Below are 22,005 nucleotides of genomic sequence, written 5' to 3'. Positions count from 1 at the left end.
AAGGAGGCACTGAGTTTGAAGGTAGGCCTTGAAATACATCCACAGGTACACCTCCAATTGATTTAAATTATGTCAATTAGCCTATCAGTTGCTTCTAAAGCCATGACGTCATTTTCATGAATTTTCCAAGCTGTTTAAAGGCGCAGTCAACTTTGTGTATGTAAACTTCTGACCCACTGGAATTGTGATACAGTTAATTATGAGTGAAATAAACAACTGTTGGAACAATGACTTGTGTCATGCACAAAATAGATGTCCTAACCGACTATCCAGAACTATAGTTTGTTAACAAGAAATTTGTGGAGTGGTTGAAAAACGAGTTTTAATGACTTTAATGAAGTGTTTGTAAACTTCCGACTTCAACTGTATATAGGCCTAATGGAAAATGGCTTACAACTGGGCTATTATTAAAACATGTGATTTCTGGCCCTTCAGAGGGCTGAACATATTCATGATATCATGTGAGCTGTCTACCTTGTAGTATGATTTTAGAGAGCTTTGTTGCCTGTACAATGTCCTGTTTTCCCTTGATTTGAAGATACTGGTGCGTTCAGACATGGTTTGAGATGTTGTCATGGGGACCATGGGCTTGACAATGGCCTGCTGCGATTTTACCCCTGGGAGGGAAGCTTTCAGGGCCCATTGGCCCACCGTTGCTAGGAGATAATCCAGCGAGCTCGTAATAGTAAACACACACATGCAGACCTCATGTGCACACGCAGCATCATTTCAGATGCTGACAAGCATTCGGGAAGCTGTTTGTCACAGCTGGTATGTAGTAGATAAGTGTCCATGTCACCCACTACTGAAAAAGGCAATACTTACGTCATTTTCACACAGAATAAATAATGTTTTACCTTTCTTTCAAGGTTCCACACACCGTGGATCTAGACATGAGTTATGACTGAACGCTAAGTGCTAAACGGCAAGGGAAATCAAGTCAGCGCCATCAATCTGCTTCTTAATTTAGATCATCGAGACCTTCCAACCTTCACCTTGTTGAACCCATAACCAATTCCTATGGGTGACCAAATTTGAAATCTATCTATAGAAAAGAAATTACAATTAAACCAGAAGCACATGTGGGTTTCTGTGAGAAGCTTTATGAAAACCTCCTACATCAGATAACTGTCTAAAATGGAATGTGAGAGCAGATAACTCCCCAGGAAATGCCTGGTGAACAGTCAGACAGCACAGATCCCTTCCCTAAATGTAGCTACTGCTACATTAACATGTCGTAAAACAGTGTTTTGGAGCTTTGATAAGCTTTACTGAACTTGTCAGGAAATGCATTGGGTAGGCCTACTTTGCACTGCAGTGAGTGAGTAATTGGGTAAAAGATTATGTTGGTGGAGAAACATGTTTGATGTGTTTCTTGGTGTCAACAAAGGTTAATTTTTCATGTTTCACACAGTTAAATATGTATGGGTTCACTCCCGGGGCGATTGAAAAAATTACAAAGCTCAAAACTTTGGCCTGCTAAATAGATCACCATCTGTTTATGCATTAGCTGCCAAGTGTATTTCATATTTCATTCAAAACAAATCACTTGTACCCAGATGAGTTTATCTGTATTAATTTTGCAATACAGAATAGTTTTGGAATGAGCACCCAATGAAGCATCAACATATTCTAACTGCATTTTGTTATCTATGATTAGCTTGGGTAGACTGTTCTACTCACAATGGTTACCAAACTGTGGGATGACATTATTAGTGCAAAGCAACAAAAAAAATGGAATACGTTTTCAGGATGGAAAAAATGCTTTCAGTGTAAACATAAACGACTAAAACCAAATCGAAAGTATTTAGAAAAGAAAATTGGACCTATATATTTCTCAAAAAATTACCTATATCTTTGAAAACTTACAATAAACAAAACATTCTAGACAATTAGTCCCCCATTGACTTTATTATAATGTTTGAGCATAAGAACACAGGATTGGCCATGTAGAATTATAGAAAATGTGCTTAAAAATTGCAACAATTTCTCTCAGCTCCATGGCAGGATGTGTGGAATTGCAGGAGATTGTTTTTTCACCTTTCAACCCTCATGGTGGGTCACGACTTAAAAAGGCACGTCAATTGGCTGGTTACGAAGGAAAAAAGTTTGGGAATCCCTGGCCTACTGCACCAAGACGGGCATTGGGCAGGAGTTAATGCTCTACAAAATAACTACTGTTAAACAAATCTTGGCTCAGTACAGCAGAGCCCTGTTAACTTTCACTCAAACATTTCAAAGATGATTCAGAGATGTCATTAAAACTTCCACTTATCAACGTTTCTAACATATCTAGTTAGTCTTGTACGTTCAAAGCCCTTTTTTATTCAACTGTTCTTTCCCCCTTTCTATTTGATTGGTTGGTATTTTTGAAAACTAGGTCCTCGGGCCACTTGGGAAATGTCACTAAACTCTCTTTCTGTGAGTCTGTGGCTGAGCTCAAGAACATCAGCAAATTCTGATAAGGCTATCTTCGTAATTTCACATTAGAATTTACAAATGTCAAATATTTGTCTGTATTTACAGTGAAGAAATGAAAGTATATTTTGGTGCTACTTCGTACACGACTACTGTCCCCAAGGAGGGAACCAGTTTTTAAGTGCTGCATGGTAAGTAGTTGCTCCATTTTCCACATGAATGAAGTACTGTATTTACCCTTCTGCCTATATAACAATCCAGCCATTGCATTACAATGTGTTGTACTGTTAAGTCTAAAAAACAATATGACTGCCATTGTATGGATTGTGTGGAAACATTTGGCAGGTATAGCCTAATTTACCAACTTCATTTCCCATAGTAAATATCTCAATGAATAGTTAACTCTGTTGAGTGTGAAGTCATCTTCTCCATTTACTAAAGTGTTATGGTGTGTTCTCCACAGAGAAGACGAGCTCTCTTTACCGTACCTGTGCAAACACCACCCGTGTTTATGTTCTCGTTCTCCTGTCACACTGCACACATCCTTTTCACTGTACTTTTCCATCCTCATTAAGCAAGCACCGAAGCACTAGACAGTGCATCTAAAATTAAAACCAGTCATGTTTTCTTTGAGACAAGCTGCACAGCCATGAATGCTGCTGAGAGAGAGAGACAGAGAGACACAGAGAGAGAGAGAGAGCGAGCTCTGTGATGGTGACCTATTTGCTTTGTATGAGGGAGACTAGTTTGGCTTCTCTGCAAGGCAGCATAGTTCCTCAGTCAGGAAATCATGCCTTTTACTAAGCTTTTTTGAGTTTCTTTACAGGTCAGCTATTCTGGAACAATGTTATTACACTATGAACAGAGTTGACACATACACAGTCAGGATTAGGTTGTGTGATATTTTGGTTGAGTGTCACTTATCTGTCAGTTAGAGAGTCATGCAGGTGACCATTTAGGGAGGTGAAGTCTGTCCAAGGGGTCAGATATCGCAAGTGTCATAATGCCAAGCCTATTTCACACAAGATCTCACTCAGATTATTCACCAAAATCGCAGCAACTGAAATATCAAATATACATATTGCTCTTGAGAGACATTTACCCTCCAAACAATACAATCACTCCCTAAACAATACTACCACTATCAGATAGAGCAGTTGAAGACACATAGCCACCTATAATAATAATAATTTTGGGGGAGGCTTATTTTTGCCTTTTTACACACAAGCGTGTGATTGAAATGTGTTTCTTACATATCCCAACTCCACCTAAAGCACCTGCTGGGAGTGGCGTCACAATTGTCCAGCACCACTGGAGCAATTGGGGTTAAGAGCCTTCGGCAGCCCCAGGATTCGAACCAGCGACCTTTATGTTACTGGCCCAATGCTCTAACCGTATATCGGTCAGATGTTGGTTTGAGGAATTTTTTTAATCGTTTTTCCAGAACCCAAGTTCTTCTTTCATATGCACCAGTGCGGTAGGTGAGTTTCTCCATGAAGTATACCGTACTTCTCTTTCCACGACATTCCCCAAAGCTCTCATATGTCTGCGCAACCTGAATGCACTCAAGAAGAGGGTGGGGGTTTCTAGTCCTGGAATGTGTCCGTGTGCGCGCCCCCGATCTTGTCTGATCGTGTGGCGCGCTCGAGGGCGAGGGTTTGCGCGGTAGCGCGACAGGTCTGTGTCTGGAGTACAAGGAGGGAGGGAAACTATGGAACGGGGAACGATGGCGGTGAAGAAATGACAACTTTGGGAGTATACATTTCACAAGAGTTGTCTACTGAGGAGTCTTCCGCGCATAGGACGATGAAACAAGTGGCTATCGGAGGTAAACATGTAAAGTTAGTTCATCTGTGTGCGGGAAAGCTCCGATGTTTTGCTCTCGATTTACTTTGAATTGTTACAATGAAACTGATCACCGCTAGAGACACTTTGTATCGAACGTGTTCCTCACAGGCGCAGTGGAAACTCTTCAACTGACTTTATTATACATTTGACCGGTTAAGAATTGGATACTTGAAAGCCCATTCAGTTTAAAGAATAAAATCGACTGTAACCTGTTGTAATTTATAGCATATCTTTACGCAATAGCCTAAAATAAGCTAGTAAACTCATAATGTTGCAGCATGGTGTTTTTAAATGGTTACTAGTGTTAGATAAAAATAGATGTTTTGAAATTCAGTGTGGCTAAATTGATTGATATCATTTTATTAAATTAAAGAAGTTGGTCTACAACGATGTACAGTAGTGGTGGGGGGGATCCTTTACTATGAAGTTGCCCGAAGTATACGAGGGCTACATAAAGTTAATATGACACTGGTTTTGACTGGATAGGCTCGGATTATTCTTACCGCTTGGTTTTGAACGTGTTTTTTTGCTATTTTCTTTGTAGATGGCCACCACATTACGCATGATTTGAGGTAAGGGTGCCGGCGAATCTCAGCGGGGCCCTTGGCACTGGTCGAGAGAGAACAACAATAGTGGAACAAGAAACAAGGAAATACTTAGTTATATCTCTTCCCAAGACACTCCCTGTAAATTTTTGAAAATGATAAAAGCTGAGAGCAAAGGAGAAAGGACTCTGAGGAGTGCGTCGCCGCATAGAAATGCATACAAGTCGGACTTCCATGCTATCAAGTGCTCATTTGATGGGACGAAATCCGAAGGCGCTGCAAAGACGTATGCAAATGGTTCTGGCGACACCCGGGAGGACACGAGGGGGAGGCCTTTTGGCAATCGGGTGAACAAGATAAAGAATATTTTCCTGCAAATGGATGGTCAGCAGCAAGAGGGTCAAGAGGTGAAATCTGATGTGGTGCTGGTCTCCCCACCAAAGGTACCATTTGCAGTCATCGCACACAAAACAAGCTTGAGCAGTGCCACTAGCCCAGAATCTCAATGTTTAGACAAAAACCCCAAGGGAGAAGACGTTGAAATTGACAAAGCAGCTTTGGCAGAGAAGTTTTGCTCGACCAGAAAACTCTTTGAGAGGAGCATCAAAGAACAACCCGCAGCGGAGAAGTCTCCCAACAGAGTTGTAAGCCGGGTGTCCCTGGGCAGTGTGTCTGATGGGGGGAAAAGTACCAGGAGATTGTCGGGGTCTACTGAGACGAGCAACATCAAAACAGAGCCTGTTTCTATACCATTGGTGAAAAACCGTCTGGATGAGCGGAGCGATACTGATGAGACAAAACACGTGTCCAGGTTGTCGCTGAATGCCGGACCCATGTCCAAGCGGCTAGACAACTTCATTGTGGACAGTGACGACGCGGCAAAATCCACAGAGATGTCATCTAAAGTATGCGGTCCCACTGATCGCTCACTGCCTACTTCTCTGACAAGGGAAGGTTTGTATAAATCCACCACTCTAACTAGTGACGCCACGAACAAACCCACCTCCATCGTTACCGGTGTCATTCTCAAACCAACCTCCCCAGTCACCAACGCCACCCGAAAACATATTTCCCCAACAGCCAATGCCACCCAAAAAACCATCTCCCCAGAGCCCATATCCCCAGGTGGCCAAAGCTCTTACAAGCGCTCCCCCTCAACCAGTGACGGTTTTAGTAGACCATCTGTGAGTAGCGATGGAGTAAAACTCTCCAGCCCATCCCCCGGGAATCAAAAACAGACTACCATGATTGCCAGTAGTTTTTACAGTAGCAACAGGGCCAAAACCTCAGACAGTGCCAAGAGTGATGGGCATGTGGCACAGAGTCTCACCATGGAAAACTCACCTGCCCAGGCCTCATCTCTGCCTGGTATGGTCCGGGCTGAGCTCGTAGTGGTCCAAAATGAGTCATCCGAGAGCGAGGAGAACGAAAATGAGAATGTCGAAGACAATGTTTTTGAGGAGACGAACGTGCACCCCCCAAAAGAGCTCAAAGTTGAGCGAAAAGAATCACCACCCAAGGTGTTCGGGCAGGATGACGACCCCCATCGGCAGATCTTAGAGAAAGATGAGGGCAAGGAGACTGCGAGGACACTGGAGAAGAAAGGAGGAAGTCGAGTTGAGGAGTTGCAGCAGTATGAACTGAAAGAGGAGAGGAGGGACGACACAAGTCCTGCAAATCAAACTGGGGGTTGCAATGAGGAAGAGGTGGATGAGGAGGTTGCTGAGGAGGAGAGTGAACAGGTGGAACAAAGAATCAGGGGCAAGGTTCCCCCAGTGGTGTACGGCATAGAGAACGCAGCTTTTGTGGACGATAGAGATACTGACCAGATCCTCAAGGAAGAGGACGAGGAGGAACAAGAGCAGGAGGAGCAGCCTGGTGAGGAGAAGTATGAAGAGGACTTTGAGGATGCCCCTGGACTCTCGGATGAGGAGGAACCAGAACCACGGAGGAAGATTAAGTTCTCAACATCTCCAATACGGGTAAGAATGTATTATTTAATTACATAAAAAAAAATGAAATGTCACCTTGTTAATCTAAACTGAAGTTCATGATAATTGCTTTGATTATTCAACTCTTCCAGAATGCAAACCTTACAATAGGGTTTCATAGCTGGCTAACTCTTGTCTGACCTTTTTAAAGGTCTGAGAGAGGTCGGTTGTATATGTTTTAATACACTGGACAATGTCACCGTTGGTGCCCTTTTGGATCTAACTTATTAAGCATTAACTTCGCTCGGTGTTGAAATATTTGTGGAGGGCATTCTTTGGTGCGTTGACTGACAGATCATACACAAAATGAGTATCTTTGTCCCACATGCTGATGTTGTTATGGCTGCTGTAGTAGTATAGTATCAGGCAAACCGTGTAATGGATGAAAACCCAAACTATGGCGCGTTTTTAAGCTTCTGTAAATACTGAGACATTGCCTAAAGCTGATGTGTCTGAGTCACACATTTCTCCTATTAAAACTGCATAGGATCTAGGCTAGTAATAGTGGAGACATATTTGCGGATGTCAGTCCGGAATGCTCCTAGGGGTATTTTTGGAAACATTGTTGACATTACATAAGGGCTATGAATGAGGACAGCCGGGAGGGAACTGGAGTGACGTGTGGCGGAACCTGACTTTTACTGTACAGTGTAAACAACCTTGTCGTGGCTCCTCCAGTGACTTGTAGGGTGGTTGGTTATAGGCCTCCTCCTTGAGAAGGATTCTTTCCATTCACTGTTCATCAGCCATGCATACTTGTGAACATGTAAGGGACTTTTTTTTTATTTTTTTTGCCAACGTGTAGATGTTCATTCACTGGTAAGATCTGATTTACAGACCGGTTCCAAGTCATTTCATGACAGTGGTATGTATGTATGTATGTATGTATGTATGTATGTATGTATGGAATTCTTGGTTTTTCTATTTAATCTCTACCTTTTACGAGCAGAATGTAAATCCCTTTTGGGAACAAATGACACACTCCAGAAATCCCACCCATCTATTGTGTTAATGATCCGCCAGGTCTATATGCTCAGTTGGTTGCCGGTGAGTGATTTAGAGATGGTAAGCTAGTGGGTATTATTATTTGTGCCTGTGCCTGGCATTACCAAACAAATGTTGTCATTTATTTGATTTTTTCCCCCCCATTACCACTGGTAATCATGTAAACAGCATTAACATGGAGTGGGCTGGGTTGGGTGCTATCTCCTATAATCACAACATCTAATCAACATTTTGGTAGAACAGGGATAAACAAATCACTTCAGGGCTTTCCACAGCCTGTGATCTGGTCAATGTTTGTCCAGAGCCTTGAATGTGTTATCTGAGGGTGTGTATGGCCCCAATTGGCCTGGTAGTGGTTTTGAGGAAGGAGATCCTGGAAAAAGGGGCCAGTAGCTGGAGGACGACATGAACAACAGTGCGCTGCATCTGTCCCAGGGATGACATGGCAAAGATTGGCCCGAGCTTTACACTTTACAACAATGTGTTGCATTGTCTTCCTCCTGCTCAGTAACAGTTCACATACTGACAGAGCTCAATAACCAGTCCCTCCAGGATTTTGCAATTCTGCGAGAGCTCGCAATTTTAACCAATCACTGCATAAAATGGTTAAATCAAGCAAAACGTCGTCAAACTTTTCCCCTCGTCAGCGCATTTTCATGATAATTTTGACAATCGTTGCAAAAAGCTAAATCAAGCATTTTGCCTCCAACTCTTTAAAACATTTTTTTTTTAAATGGCACAAAATCCTGGAAGAACTGAGTTAAAGCTCATTTATGCTTTATCCGGCATACGATCAAGAGGCTCCATACAGAGAGTGTGACACAATTGTGAAGCCTCCGGAGGCTTGCGGATGCCAAACCAAGCTCCGGAGCACATCGCTGTGCACCTCCCAAATGTCAGAACAATGTGGAGAGCTCCGTATGGCTCCACATTGACATGATTGGTTGACGGTAGGTGGGGGCGGTACGTCCTGTACTACCTTCTGCAGAGGCTGCATCGCAGTAAATGCTGTACTCCCAATACGGACGCGGAATGACCATTAATCGGCTTTAGTACTGACGGGGGAAAATTATCGGTATAGTTATATATCACAGTATTATTTTGGATTATATATTGATATAATCCAATATCCAATATCAATTAGTTTAAAACAAATATATATATGTATACAGTATCAGCCAAATGTTTGGACACACCTACTCATTCCAGGGTTTTTCTTTATTTTTACTTTTTCAAAATAAGCCTGGAGGTGTGTTGGGTCCTGTTGAAAAACAAAAAATAGTTCCCACTAAGCGCAAACCAGATGCGATGGCATATCGCTGTAGAATGCTGTGGTAGCCATGCTGGTTAAGTGTGCCTTGGATTCTAAATAAAACATTGACAGTGTCACCAGCGAAACACCATCACACCTCCTCCTCCATGCTTCACGGTGGGAACCACACATGCAAAGATAATCTGTTCACCTACTCTATGTCTCACAAAGACACGGCGGTTGGGACCAAAAATCTCAAATTTGGACTCATCAGATCAAAGGATGGATTTCCACCGGTTTAATGTCCATTGCTCATGTTTCTTGGCCCAAGCAAGTCTCTTCTTATTATTGGTGTCCTTTAGTAGTGGTTTCTCTGCAACCATGAAGGCCTGATTCATGCAGTCTCCTCTGAACTGTTAATGTTGAGATGTGTCTGTTACTTGAACTCCGTGAATCATTTATTTGGGCTGCAATCTGAGGTGCAGTTAAGTCAAATGAACTTATCCTCTACAGCAGACGTAACTCTGAGTCTTCCTTTCCTGTGGCGGTCCTCATGTGAGCCAGTTTCATCATAGTGCTTGATGGTTTTTGCAACTGCACTTGAAGAAGCTTTCAAAGCTCTTGAAATGTTCTGCATTCACTGACCTTCATGTCTTAAAGTAATGATGGACTGTCATTTATCTTTGCTTATTTGAGCTGTTCTTCTGCATACCAACCATACCTTGTCACGTCACAACACAACTGATTGGCTCAAACGCATTAAGAAGGAAAGAAATTCCGCAAATGAACTTTTAGCAAGGCACACCTGTTAATTGAAATGCATTCCAAGCGACTACCTCATTAAGCTGGTTGAGAGGATGCCAAGAGTCTGAAAAGCTGTCATCAAGACAAAGGGTGGTTACTTTTAAGAATCTCAAATATAGAATGTATTTTGATTAGTCTGACACTTGTGTTATTTCATAGTTTTGATGTCTTCACTGTTATTCTACAATGTAGACAACTGTAAAAATAAAGAAAAACCCTTGAATGACTAGGTGTCCAAACTTTTGACTGGTACTGTCTATATAATATATATAAATATATATATATATATATATATATATAACTTCCGACTTCAACGATTCCTGTAGTTCTTGACCAGGTTTGCACACACTGCAGCAGAGATTTTGGCCCACTCCTCCATACAGACCTTCTCCAGATCCTTCAGGTTTCGGGGCTGTCGCTGGGCAATACGGACTTTCAGCTCCCTCCAAAGATTTTTTTTATTGGGTTCAGGTCTGGAGACTGGCTAGGCCACTCCAGGACCTTGAGATGCTTCTTATGGAGCCACTCCTTAGTTGCCCTGGCTGTGTGTTTCGGGTCGTTGTCATGCTGGAAGACCCATAGCCTGGCTTTTTTATGGCGGTTGTGGAGCTGAGCGGCCTTTCCAGTTATGTTGATATAGAACTCGTTTTACTGTGGAAAAAATATACTTTTGTACCTGTTTCCCCCAGCATCTTCAAGGTTCTTTGCTGTTCTGGGATTGATTTACACTTTTCGCACCAAAGTGCGTTCATCTCTAGGAGACAGAACGCGTCTCCTTCCTGAGCAGTATGACGGCTGCATGGTCCCATGGTGTTTATACTTGCGTACTATTGTTTGTACAGATGAACGTTGTACCTTCAGGTGTTTGGAAATTTCTCCCAAGGTGAACCAGACTTGTGGAGGTCTACAGTTCTTTTTTGAAGTCTTGTCTGATTTCTTTTGATTTTTTCCAATGATCTCAAGCAAGAGGCACTGAGTTTGAAGGTAGGCCTTGAAATACATCCACAGGTACTCCTCCAATTGACTCATATGATGTCAATTAGCCTATCATAAACTTCTAAAGCCATGACATAATTTTCTTGAATTTTCCAAGCTGTTTAAAGGCACAGTCAACTTGTGTATGTAAACTTCTGACCCACTGGAATTGTGATACAGTGAATCATAAGTGAAATAATCTGTCTGTAAACAATTGTTGGAAAAATGACTTGAGTCATGCACAAAGTAGATGTCCTAGCTGACTTGCCAAAACTGTAGTTAAGAAATTTGTGGAGTGGTTGAAAAACACGTTTTAATGACTCCAACCTAAGTGTATGTAAACGTCTGACTTCAACTGTACCTGCCCCAAAGCACCAGTATTTTTCAACCTAGAGCTTGTTCTCCAGGTCCTTTTTAAATAGTGAGCCAACATGTTTTCAGCATTTTTTATTTCTATGACTGATCAAAACATATTGCGTTGCACCTCTTTTTGCCCTCAGAACAGCCTCAATTCGTCGGGGCATGGACTCTACAAGGAGTCGAAAGCGTTCCACAGGGATGCTGACCCACGGTGACTCCAATGCTTCCCAAAGTTGTGTCAAGTTGGCTGGATGTCATTTGGATGGTGGACCAATTCTTGATACACACAGGAAACTGTTGAGTGTGAAGAACCCAGCAGCGTTGCAGTTCTTGACACACTCAAGCCGGTGCCCCTGGCACCTACTACCGTACTCCATTCAAAGGCGCTTAAATCCATTTGGCTTTTTTATTTTATTTTTCTTGAACCTTATTTAACTAGGCAACTCAGTTAAGAACAACTTCTTATTTACATTGATGGCCTACCGGGGAACAGTGTGTTAACTGCCTTGTTCAGGGGCAGAATGACAGATTTTTTACCTTGTCAGCTCCGGGATCCGATCTAGCAACCTTTCGGTTACTGGCACAACGCTCCAACCACTAGGCTACCTGCCTCCCCATTCACCCTCTTAATGGCACACATACACAATCAATAGTTCAGTTGTCTCAGGGCTTAATCCTTCACCAACTTTTTCGGCAATTCAAACCACTGCAAACACTGTTTCAGTAAATAATGAATGAATGCATTTCTTAAACTCCTGTAATAAAGATAAATGTATGATCACCAGTGTTTTTGTCCCGATAACACGAAGATTAGAGGGTGTCTCCGTGTTAGGACTAAGCCCTCAGTGTGATGAGGGAGTATCTCTTACCAACACAAGGATGAGATGTCTCCTGCTATGTGTTGACTCCGAAAGGGAACGCACCAAATGGAAAAACATCTTCAACGATTAGATTGCGAGCAGGAATGGGTTTCTCTTACAATACTTACCATTTTGTTTCCAAAGTGTGGCCTTACAAGGTTAGAAAGTCAAGTTATGTGTGCTGTATTCGTTGCCTCTCAAATTGAGTACCACAGCATGAGTCATAATACCCATAAGACCTGGCGGTCAAACAAGGAAATGGTTCCAATCGTTTTTCCACCATTTCATTTTGTTTCCCCATAGGGATTTTTAGAAACACTTAAAATAAGGGCTGTGTTTCGTGTGAGCATACCCTGTTGTGGTGTTTTGGTAACCATTTAAATCTCTCTAGGACAAGGTGATGGGCAACCCTCCTGTAGGATTGCACATTCAGCAAATCAGCGGGAGTGATTCCCTTTGAGTTTACCATTCACTGTGTTGGTTGTGCTCATAAAGTGAATCAAAACTGCAGAATTGGCAGAGCGACCACTCTGGAAATGTTACGTACTTGTAGACTATATTGTTCCAAACGATCTTGTCTTTTAAAATGGAACAAAATCTAAAAGAATAGTTGAGATATGAAATAATGTATAAAGTCGGTGAAAATGTGTCTTTCTGAATCTAGACATACTCCCTATGTTAGAGCACACTGTGTGGAGTATAATGACACCAAGATGTTGTCTGCATTATGTACGGTTAATTTAAGAACAAATATTTATTTATTTCACCTTTATTTAACAAGGTAGGCCAGCTGAGAACAAGTTCTCGTTTACAACTGCGACCTGGCCAAGATCAAGCAAAGCAGTGCGACACAAACAACACAGAGTTCTCACACAGGATAAACAAACGTACAGTCAAAAACCCAGTCGAAGAATCTATATACAGTGTGTGCAAATGTAGTAAGATTAGGGAGGTAAGGCAATAAATAATAGGCCAATAGTGGCAAAGTAATTTCACTTTACTATTAACACTGGAGTGATAGATGTGCAGAAGATGAATGTGCAAGTAGAGATGCTGGGGTGCAAAGGAGCAAAATAAATAATAACAACATGGGGATGAGGTAGTTGGGTGAGCTATTTACAGATGGGCTGTGTACAGGTGCAATGATTGGTAAGCTGCACTGACAGCTGATGCTTAAAGTTAGTGAGGGAGGTATAAGACTCCAGCTTCAGTGATTTTGGCAATTCGTTCCAGTCATTGGTAGCAGAGACCAGGATGGAAAGGCAGCCAAAGGAGGAGTTGGCTTTGGGGATGACCAGTGAAATATACCTGCTGAAGCATAGGGTCTTACAGGAGGCATGTAGAAGAATAAAGTGGCCACTTTCATCACGACATGAAAAAAAACTATTGTTTGTGATAGATGTAAAAGGCATGTTAAATATTTTACCTCAAAGTTAAATTCCTAAGTGAGAATTGCCTGAACAATCGGGAGATACCTGTGGAATTGCCCATTTGACAGTTTCATCTTCATCCTAACTGAAGCATCTTTCCTTTGCATCTCCAACACAAGTCTGTCCTCGCCTCCAGCGGCACATTACGAATGACGTCCTAGTTCCCTTTTACTAGTAGTGCTTGACTGGGGGGCTTCCATTGACAATGGTTCTCTCCCCTACCAGTCGTGCCCATCCTTTTCCCTCCAACAGTGTGCAGGTCTGAGCTGGCCCTGTCACGGCGGACCACTCTGGAGCCCTGGCCGGCTATCAGAGGAGAGACAAAGTGCTTTGTGCTCCAGCCTGCAGCAGGATTAGGTCTCTGTGTGTAACCTGAGCCTGTACAGAGAGGTTGTCATCTGAAGAAGAAAGGTCATCTTTGTCAAGCTGCTGCTGCAGGAGACTTCCATTTGGAACATGTCCCCTAACCAAATTCAAAAGGCACTTTGCAGTTACACATGTGGATAGACTGTTTGTTTCCCCCTGTTTTTTTTAATAGATTGTAATTCATTCAGGTGAATTGTTTGAGAGATGCATGCATTTATCATCATATTACATTAACTCTAGTTCATCTGTTTGTTCTGTTTGATACCGTCTTAGAGGTAGTCGGATGTTTTTACTTAGGGAATCCACAACTTTACATGATGCTCCTGACCCGCGCTCATCAGAAGCTGAGTATTCCAAGCAGAAGAGCCATATTGATTTAAAGGTTAGGCTTATCGATCTTACTAGGTGACACTAAGGACCCTTTAAAAAAATGTGTATTCTCAGTCTGCTGTACTACCCACTGGCTTGTTGACACGTGCACACTCATTCATATTCCGACAGTATATGCCAGGATGCGGGGCGGACTGCTGCTCCTCGATTTACTGCAGTCTAGATCGCTGTATTGCTGAAGGTTCCTCAGTCTGTCCGTGCGTTAGTACAGTGGTGGGGAAATATCCTGGTAGTGTTTGTCTAGCGGACCACTTTAATGGGGCGTTGGATATACTGCATTCCCATTGCAGCTGTGTCAGTAGTAATGTACTGCAGCAGCAGCCCCATGACCGACGGTACAGGCCTCGTGGTAAATATTCATAAAACAAGGGGCTTGCGCCTTAACATAGTCTTTCCCGCACAGTTGCTTTCGTTCTGAGATGCCTCTTGCACAATCTATCGTTTTAGGTGTTACTGTTCAAAAAATATAAACGCAACATGCAACAATTTCAAAGATTTTACTGAGTTACCGTTCATATAAGGATATCAGTCATTTGAAATCTATGGATTTCACATGACTGGGAATACAGATATGGCATCTGTCACAGATACTTTTTTTTAAGTAGGGGAGTGGATCAGAAAACCAGTCAATAACTGGTGGGACCACCATTTGCCTCATGCAGTACAACAACTCCTTCGCATAGAGTTGATCAGGCTGTTGATTGTGGCCTGTGGAATGTTGTCCCACTCCTCTTGAATGGCTGTGTGAAGTTGCTGGATAATGGCGGGTACTGCAACATGTTGTCGACCCAGAGCATCCCAAACATGCTCAATGGGTGACATGTCTGAGTATGGAAGAACTGGGATATTTGTGTACAGATCCTTGCGACATGGGGCCGTGCATTATCATGCTGCAACATGAGGTGATGGCGGTGGATGAATGGCACAACAATGGGCCTCAGGATCTCGTCACTGTATCTCTTTGCATTAAATTTACCATCAATTAAAATGCAATTGTGTTCGTTGTCCGTAGCTTATGCCTGCCCACATCATAACCCCACCGCCACCATGTGGCACTCTGTTTACAACGTTGACACCAGCAAACCGCTCGCCCACACAACGCCATACACGTGGTCTGCGGTTGTGAGGCTGGTTGGACTTATTGTCAAATTCTCTAAAATTATGTTGGAGGTGGCTTATGATACATACATGAACATGACATTCTCTGGCAATACTTTGGGTGGACATTCCTGAGGTCAGTAAGCCAATTGCGCACTCTCTCAACTTGAGACATCTGTGGCATTGTGTAGTGACAAAACTGCACATTTTACAGTGGTCTTTTTCTTGTCCCCAGCACAAGGTGTACCTGTGTAATGATCATGCTGTTTAATCAGCTTCTTGATATGCCATATCTGTCAGGTGGATGGATTATCTTGGCAAGGGAGAAATGCTCACTAACAGGGATGTAAACAAATTTGTACACAACATTTGAGAGAAATAAGCTTTTTGTGTTCATGGAAAATGTCCAGGATCTTTTATTTGAGCTATTTTTGCCCCGTGTAATATAGCTTTGCTTTTAGTGGCACTTCCAAGCGCTTTTGAAACATTTGGTTGCACCCGTCAGTAGAGGTAAGGAAAGGGTTAACCCCTCTACACATTCGGAAAAGTTTTTCTAGGTGTGTCCTAATCTGAGGAAAATCATGGAGTGGTGTGACAGAGCTATGTTCAAACTGAACCACAGGGCTTACATACAGCACACCCGGCTATGTGTGTCTGCTGGAATTCAGGTTCACCTTGACACCAATGCAATGACCACAGGTTGGAGAATTATAGTAGAGCGGTAACAGTGCCAGGTGTGTTATTATCCTGTTGTAGATGCAGTGTAGTACAGAGGTATTATGTACACTGTAGTTAAGCAGTTAATTCACTGTCCAAAGGAGCTGGGGTAACTATTGTTCTGCACTGCACATCGTGGTTTCAGCCCGGGTGGAGTTGGTACAGTTAATCATCAGAGAAAAGTAAATGGCAGTAGGAACCAGGATGTGCACCTGCTGCTCTCACACTCTGCCCCACCCCCACCGCGCTGTCACAGGAAGTACCATGCACTGACTCGGTCAAGTAAACACAGACCTTGCCCCTTCCCTCACACACAGGGTGTGGTGGATAAGACTTTTGATAGGGCATTGTAAATAAGAATATGTTAGTCGTTTGCTGGCTAACTTTTGTGTGTACTGCGAACTGCACTCAACATGGATTGGTTGCAGAGCATTTTATGTCTAGAGTACTTTTTCCTTACTGGCTTAACTATAGTCTCAACTTTCTATACTGTTAGACACTGTACTTTCAGGAGTGTACTGTTCGGTGTATGTAAAGTTGAAGTCTGAAGTTTAACATAGACCATAGCCAAATACATTTAAACTCAGTTTTTCTCAATTTCTGACATTTAATCCTAGTAACAATTCCCTGTATTAGGTCAGTTAGGGTCACCACTTTATTTTAAGAATGTGAAATGTCAGAATAATAGTAGAGAATGATTTCTTTCAGCTTTTATTTCTTTCATCACATTCCCAGTGGGTCAGAAGTTTACATACACTCAATTAGTATTTGGTAGCATTGCCTGTAAATTGTTTAACTTAGGTCAAACGTTTCGGGTAGCCTTCCACAAGCTTCCCACAATAAGTTGGGTGAATTTTGGCCCATTCCTCCTGACAGAGCTGGTGTAACGGAGTCAGGTTTGTAGGCCTCCTTGCTCGCACACACTTTTTCAGTTCTGCCCACAAATTGAGGGATTGAGATTGGGATTGAGGTCAGTGCTTTGTGATGGCCACTCCAATACCTTGACTTTGTTGTCCTGAAGCCATTTTGCCACAACTTTGGAAGTATGCTTGGGATCATTGTCCATTGATCCCATTTGCGACCAAGACATCCTGACTGATGTCTTGAGATGTTGCTTCAATATATCCACATAATTTTCCTCCCTCATGATGCCATCTATTTTGTGAAGTGCACTAGTCCCTCCTGCAGCAAAGCACCCCCACAACATGATGCTGCCATCGCCGTGCTTCACAGTTGTAATGGTGTTCTTCGGCTTGCAAGCCTCCCCATTTTTCCTCCAAATATAACGATGGGCATTATGGCCAAACAGTTCTATTTTGTTTCATCAGACCAGAGGACATTTCTCCAAAAAGTACAATCTTTGTCCCCATGTGAAGTTACAAACCATAGTCTGGCTTTTTTATGGTGGTTTTGGAGCAGTGGCTTCCTTGATGAGCGGCCCTGAGTTTGAAGGTAGGCCTTGAAATACATCCACGGGTACACCTACAATTGAATCAAATGATGTCAATTAGCCTATCAGAAGCTTCTAAAGCTATGACATAATTTTCTGGAATTTTCCAAGCTGTTTAAAGGCACAGTCAACTTAATGTATGTAAACTTCTGACCCACTGGAATTGTGATACAGTCAATTTTAAGTGAAATAATCTGTCTGTAAACAATTGTTGGAAAAATGACTTGTCATGCACAAAGTAGATGCCAAAACTATAGTTTGTTAACAAGAAATTTGCATAGTGGTTGAAAAACAAGTTTTAATGACTCCAACCTAAGTGTATGTAAACTTCCGACTTCAACTGTATCGGGAAGGCATCAGCCATCTCTGTCATGTTGTAGGCTGTAACAGCGTTCCTTCGTGCCGACTGTGTAAGGGACAAACGTCTGCCAGTGGTGACGGTATGTTCCCCTCTGTCCCCCTGCTTCTCTCCGTTTTGCTTCAACCCACAAGCCCTGAAAAGGAATTCCTCGTACCAGAGGCTGTGTGATTACTCATGTATGTTGTAAAAATCTGAAACGGATCCTTTGTTCACAGCAGCGGGCTGTGCCACTCCTCTCCTTCCCACTTTATTTTCTGTGTGGGAACCCTGGGAAGTGAATGAGGCTAGATATAGTCCGGGCCCACCACTGTGGCCAGGGGAACTCCGAGAGGGGCTACTCCATACAGCATGATAGAGGCCTCTAGTGGCCAAAAGGGTATATTAGCATGGGTAGCGCCATTGAGGGTTTCCACAATTTTAATGTAGTCAACTGGGCGGGACTTCCAACTTCATTGCCTGACCCCTCCTGGTGACCCTGTTAGAGTCATATCCAACCAGGTCATCGGCAGGGATAAGCCAATCTTGAAGAAGAAAGCCTCAATGGCGCTGCCCATGCTGTCACAGATGCTATGATGGCACAGATACAAAGTTGAGTCCTCTTTCGCTATGGGCTACTCCCTTCCGTCCCATCCACAAAGTGTTATGCTTTCCATTTCCTATCTCTGTTTGGTGGCAAAAGGAATGTGTCTGACACACACCACCTCTCATCTAGCCAGCAGAGAAAGGGAAAGGGGGATACCCAGTCAGTTGTACAACTGAATGCATTCAACTGAAATTTGTCTTCCGCATTTAAGCCAAACCAGCATAGCCTGAGAAGAGAGTGAGGCCCGGCCAGGATCTGGGCTCTCTCCAGCCACCTGGGCTGGAGACTGGAGGGATGGGCCCTGAATACCAATACAGCTGCCTCAATGCTGCCTTTTAAGTTCTTTGGCACAGTGAGAGACTGGCTGGTCTGGGGCTGATTGTGATTGCCTCATACTGTGTTTCATTATGCGATTACAAATAAGTACATCAATAACTTGTGTTTTCAGCGCTGCAGAAGACGAAGTGGTATCAGATACTTTTTAGCCGCACGGCAGGACACAACGAGGTTAATCTGAGTCTGCGGGCCATGTGTAAACAAACCTGCTCAACTCGTCTCAACCATGCTCCTTTGATTTTATGTGACCGACCGGCTCCATTCAGTCTTATGTTAAATTGTGTTTTTTTTATATACATGGGATAAAAGTAGGTGATAACTACAGCAATAATTTATAAAATTGAATATTTAGATAAAGCGCACATTTTATTTTACCTTTATTTAACTAGGCAAGTCCGTTAAGAACAAATTCTTATTTTCAATGACGGCCTAGGAACAGTGGGTTAACTGCCTGTTCAGGGGCAGAACGACAGATTTGTACCTTGTTAGCTCAGGGGTTTGAACTTGCAACCTTCCGGTTACTAGTCCAACGCTCTAACCACTAGGCTACCCTGCCGCTCTAACCACTAGGCTACCCTGCAGCCCCTTCATACACTCACTTGATAGTGGGACAAACAAATACAATCACAAGAAAATGGTATATCATACACTACAGTTGAGGAACAGTGGGGAAAGTAATTCTGCTTTGAAAGTTGATGAACTTGTAACCTCACTTTTGAGAAAATGCCCTTTGAATGTTTTGGTACACCTACTGGAGAGCTTGTCTTTGTCTTCACCCATGCAGCATAATTTACAGCATGTTAAGCTTTAGCCCCAACCATCTCTTTAACGATTCACATGTGAGGCTACTGTATGTACTAAACAACCAAAGATTTCAAGACTAAAGGCTGGTTTATACTACTGGTGTGTTCGTCAATTTAATCTGGAGTGCCAGAGTGTGCTCTGGGCGTTCATAAACTTAAGTGTGTTGTCAGATTTGCCGTTTGTAAATTCAGAGCGTTCAGCTCTCGGAGGGGTTCAGAGTGCACACTGGACGCTCTGGCTGAGGAGTAGGGTTGATCTGAGCGTACGGACCTAACAGCAGTCAAGCACCCAAGCTAACTGACTAACGTTGGCTAGCTTGCTAGCTACTTCCAGACACAAATGAGAGAACAGCTCACTCTGTCCATTTTACTTGCCCTAGCAGAGCTGGTTAGGCTGTTTTAATGTTATCCAGAGTGTTGGTGACTGCAACTGTGCTGCTGGCAACAATTGAATGACGCTTTTTTGCCAACATTTATTGATACCGGCCGTATTCAACGGCTGTTGAGTGTTCGTAAATTGGTCAGTTATTCTGCGCTCTGGCACATTCAGACGAAAGTGCTCTGAAATCAGAGTAGATAGCCAGAGCAAATTTACCAGCTATGTCTATCAACAGCTGTTGCAGTGACATCATAAACATTCTGTTGAAGTAGTTACTTGCATAATGTATTTTTAGACATGTAGCTAGCTTGCTAAACAATTAACCATAATCCAAACTCATAACGTTACTATCCTGCATGAATCTGCAGGTAGCTAACCAACCAGGTTCAATATTAGCTAGCTAACGTTAGGCTATAACTAGCAAAGCAAATGGCTCTGAGATACAAATAATATTACTACACAGATCATACACGTAATGTTAGCTAGCTGACAGTACACTTTAACTTGACATGAAAACCACTTTGACAGAATTAGAAATGTGAGATAACAGAAAATGTAGCTATCTAGACTCTCTTACCCATATATATGGATGGATACTTCTCCTTCTCCGTTATGGTTGCCCCTTAGCTTGAAGATGTAATCCGTAGACAAGTGTGTGTGTTCTCTTTTCGACGCTGATTGCAAATTTGCAGACAATCTCCTTAGCCATCATACTCTAATTCCACTGATTTCAAAACTCGGCCCTCCAGAAAGTGGAGAACAGCACTTATGCAGTTCTACGACGTGATATATTTCTAAAAAAGCTGCGTTAAAAATGATTACCTACACATACTGACCAGCTCATCTTATAGACAGATGGTAGACCAATCCAAACTCATCTCTTGGCATTATCTCAGCCAATCATGTCTAGCGGGAAGGTTGCTGTCCTTTTTAGCTAGTAATTTTAACAATTTTATTCTTATTTGTTATTTGTACAAATTTCTTATTAAGGCACATGAAAGTTCACATGCTCCAGAAGGCATTTCTGACCAAAAAAAAATGCAGTTTGATAAAATAAAATAAAAATGGTGCTCCTGTGAAGTAGTGATGTGCGAGTCACATGTCTGATTCCAAACTGGAATTACGCTGCATTCTATTTTTCTCAGACCACATCACCAAAAACAGGGTTAGGGTTTGGCCTCTTTGTCCCAATTAAACAGCCAGTCAGTATCTTTCTTTTCCAGAGTGATTCATTCATTGTTTATTTCTTCAAAGGTAGAGTTCAAAAGTAGGCCTACCTTGACATAGTTTTTGTTATCCAACCAATGTATATGTTTATCTGGTCCTATGTTTTTGTAGAGCATGCTAGCAGGAAATATTGGGCCGATTCTGTGTTCGGTTTATTCAGGACTGAATAACTTGGTGGCATGCTTTCTTTCCTAATTACTGTACGATCCACTCCAGACCCCTTTCCCGTTCCCACAGCATGTTTTCATTTGTAGCTGCTTACGTAATGTGCTCCTCCCGATCCAGTGCTCTGTGCTCGCTTTGGTACCCTGGTGGGGTGCTGCATTCTCTGGTTAGTTTCTCTCTCAGCTGCTGACTCATTTCCCACAGTGGTATTTTTTTTGGGGGGGGGGATAACTGGAGAGGGGAAAGTTTTGTGTGTGTGTGTGTGTGTGTGTGTGTGTCTACAGCAGCCCTCTATGCTGGTTGAAGGTGGATGACGTGCATTAATCAAGCCAGGCGTGCTGAGAGACGGGCTTTCACAAGACGTGGAGAAAGAGAACATAAGAAGCAGATGGCACTATGGCTTACCAAGCCACTTCACAGCTTCTGCCACCCCATTAAAGATTTAGAGGCACAACAACAACAAAAACTAATGCTACATTAATTGCCAAGCTTTCAGCCAAGTAGTCAAAGGAAATGCAGTGAGCTTGACCAATTGATTTTGAATCTGCTTGTCCTGGTCGGTGTATGCTAAGTGATGTTCACTGAAAGTTGGGCTTCCAGAATTGGAACCAATGGTGATCCGTACCTGCCCAACCACCAGGC

The 22,005-nt window shown here is 42.7% G+C and overlaps 1 protein-coding gene across 3 annotated transcripts in view; it reads left to right on the top strand.

Moving 5' to 3' along the window:
- Positions 1-4,069: 4,069 nt before the first annotated feature.
- LOC135547224 (neurabin-1-like) overlaps positions 4,070-22,005 on the top strand; it is a 36,821-nt gene continuing 18,885 nt past the window's right edge. For 2 of the 3 annotated variants that reach the window (XM_064976019.1, XM_064976017.1), the window contains exons 1-2: positions 4,070-4,246; positions 4,811-6,793. In XM_064976019.1, the coding sequence (XP_064832091.1) occupies positions 4,967-6,793 (1,827 nt within the window). In that variant the 5' untranslated portion in view covers positions 4,070-4,246; positions 4,811-4,966. The remainder of the gene's footprint in view (positions 4,247-4,810; positions 6,794-22,005) is intronic. The other variant, XM_064976018.1, reaches the window with a different exon arrangement.

The sequence above is a fragment of the Oncorhynchus masou genome, chromosome 10 (genome assembly GCF_036934945.1).
Source record: "Oncorhynchus masou masou isolate Uvic2021 chromosome 10, UVic_Omas_1.1, whole genome shotgun sequence".
Taxonomy (NCBI): domain Eukaryota; kingdom Metazoa; phylum Chordata; class Actinopteri; order Salmoniformes; family Salmonidae; genus Oncorhynchus; species Oncorhynchus masou.
Note: the sequence above shows the minus strand (reverse complement) of the source record. Positions and strands in the feature narration are given on the sequence as shown.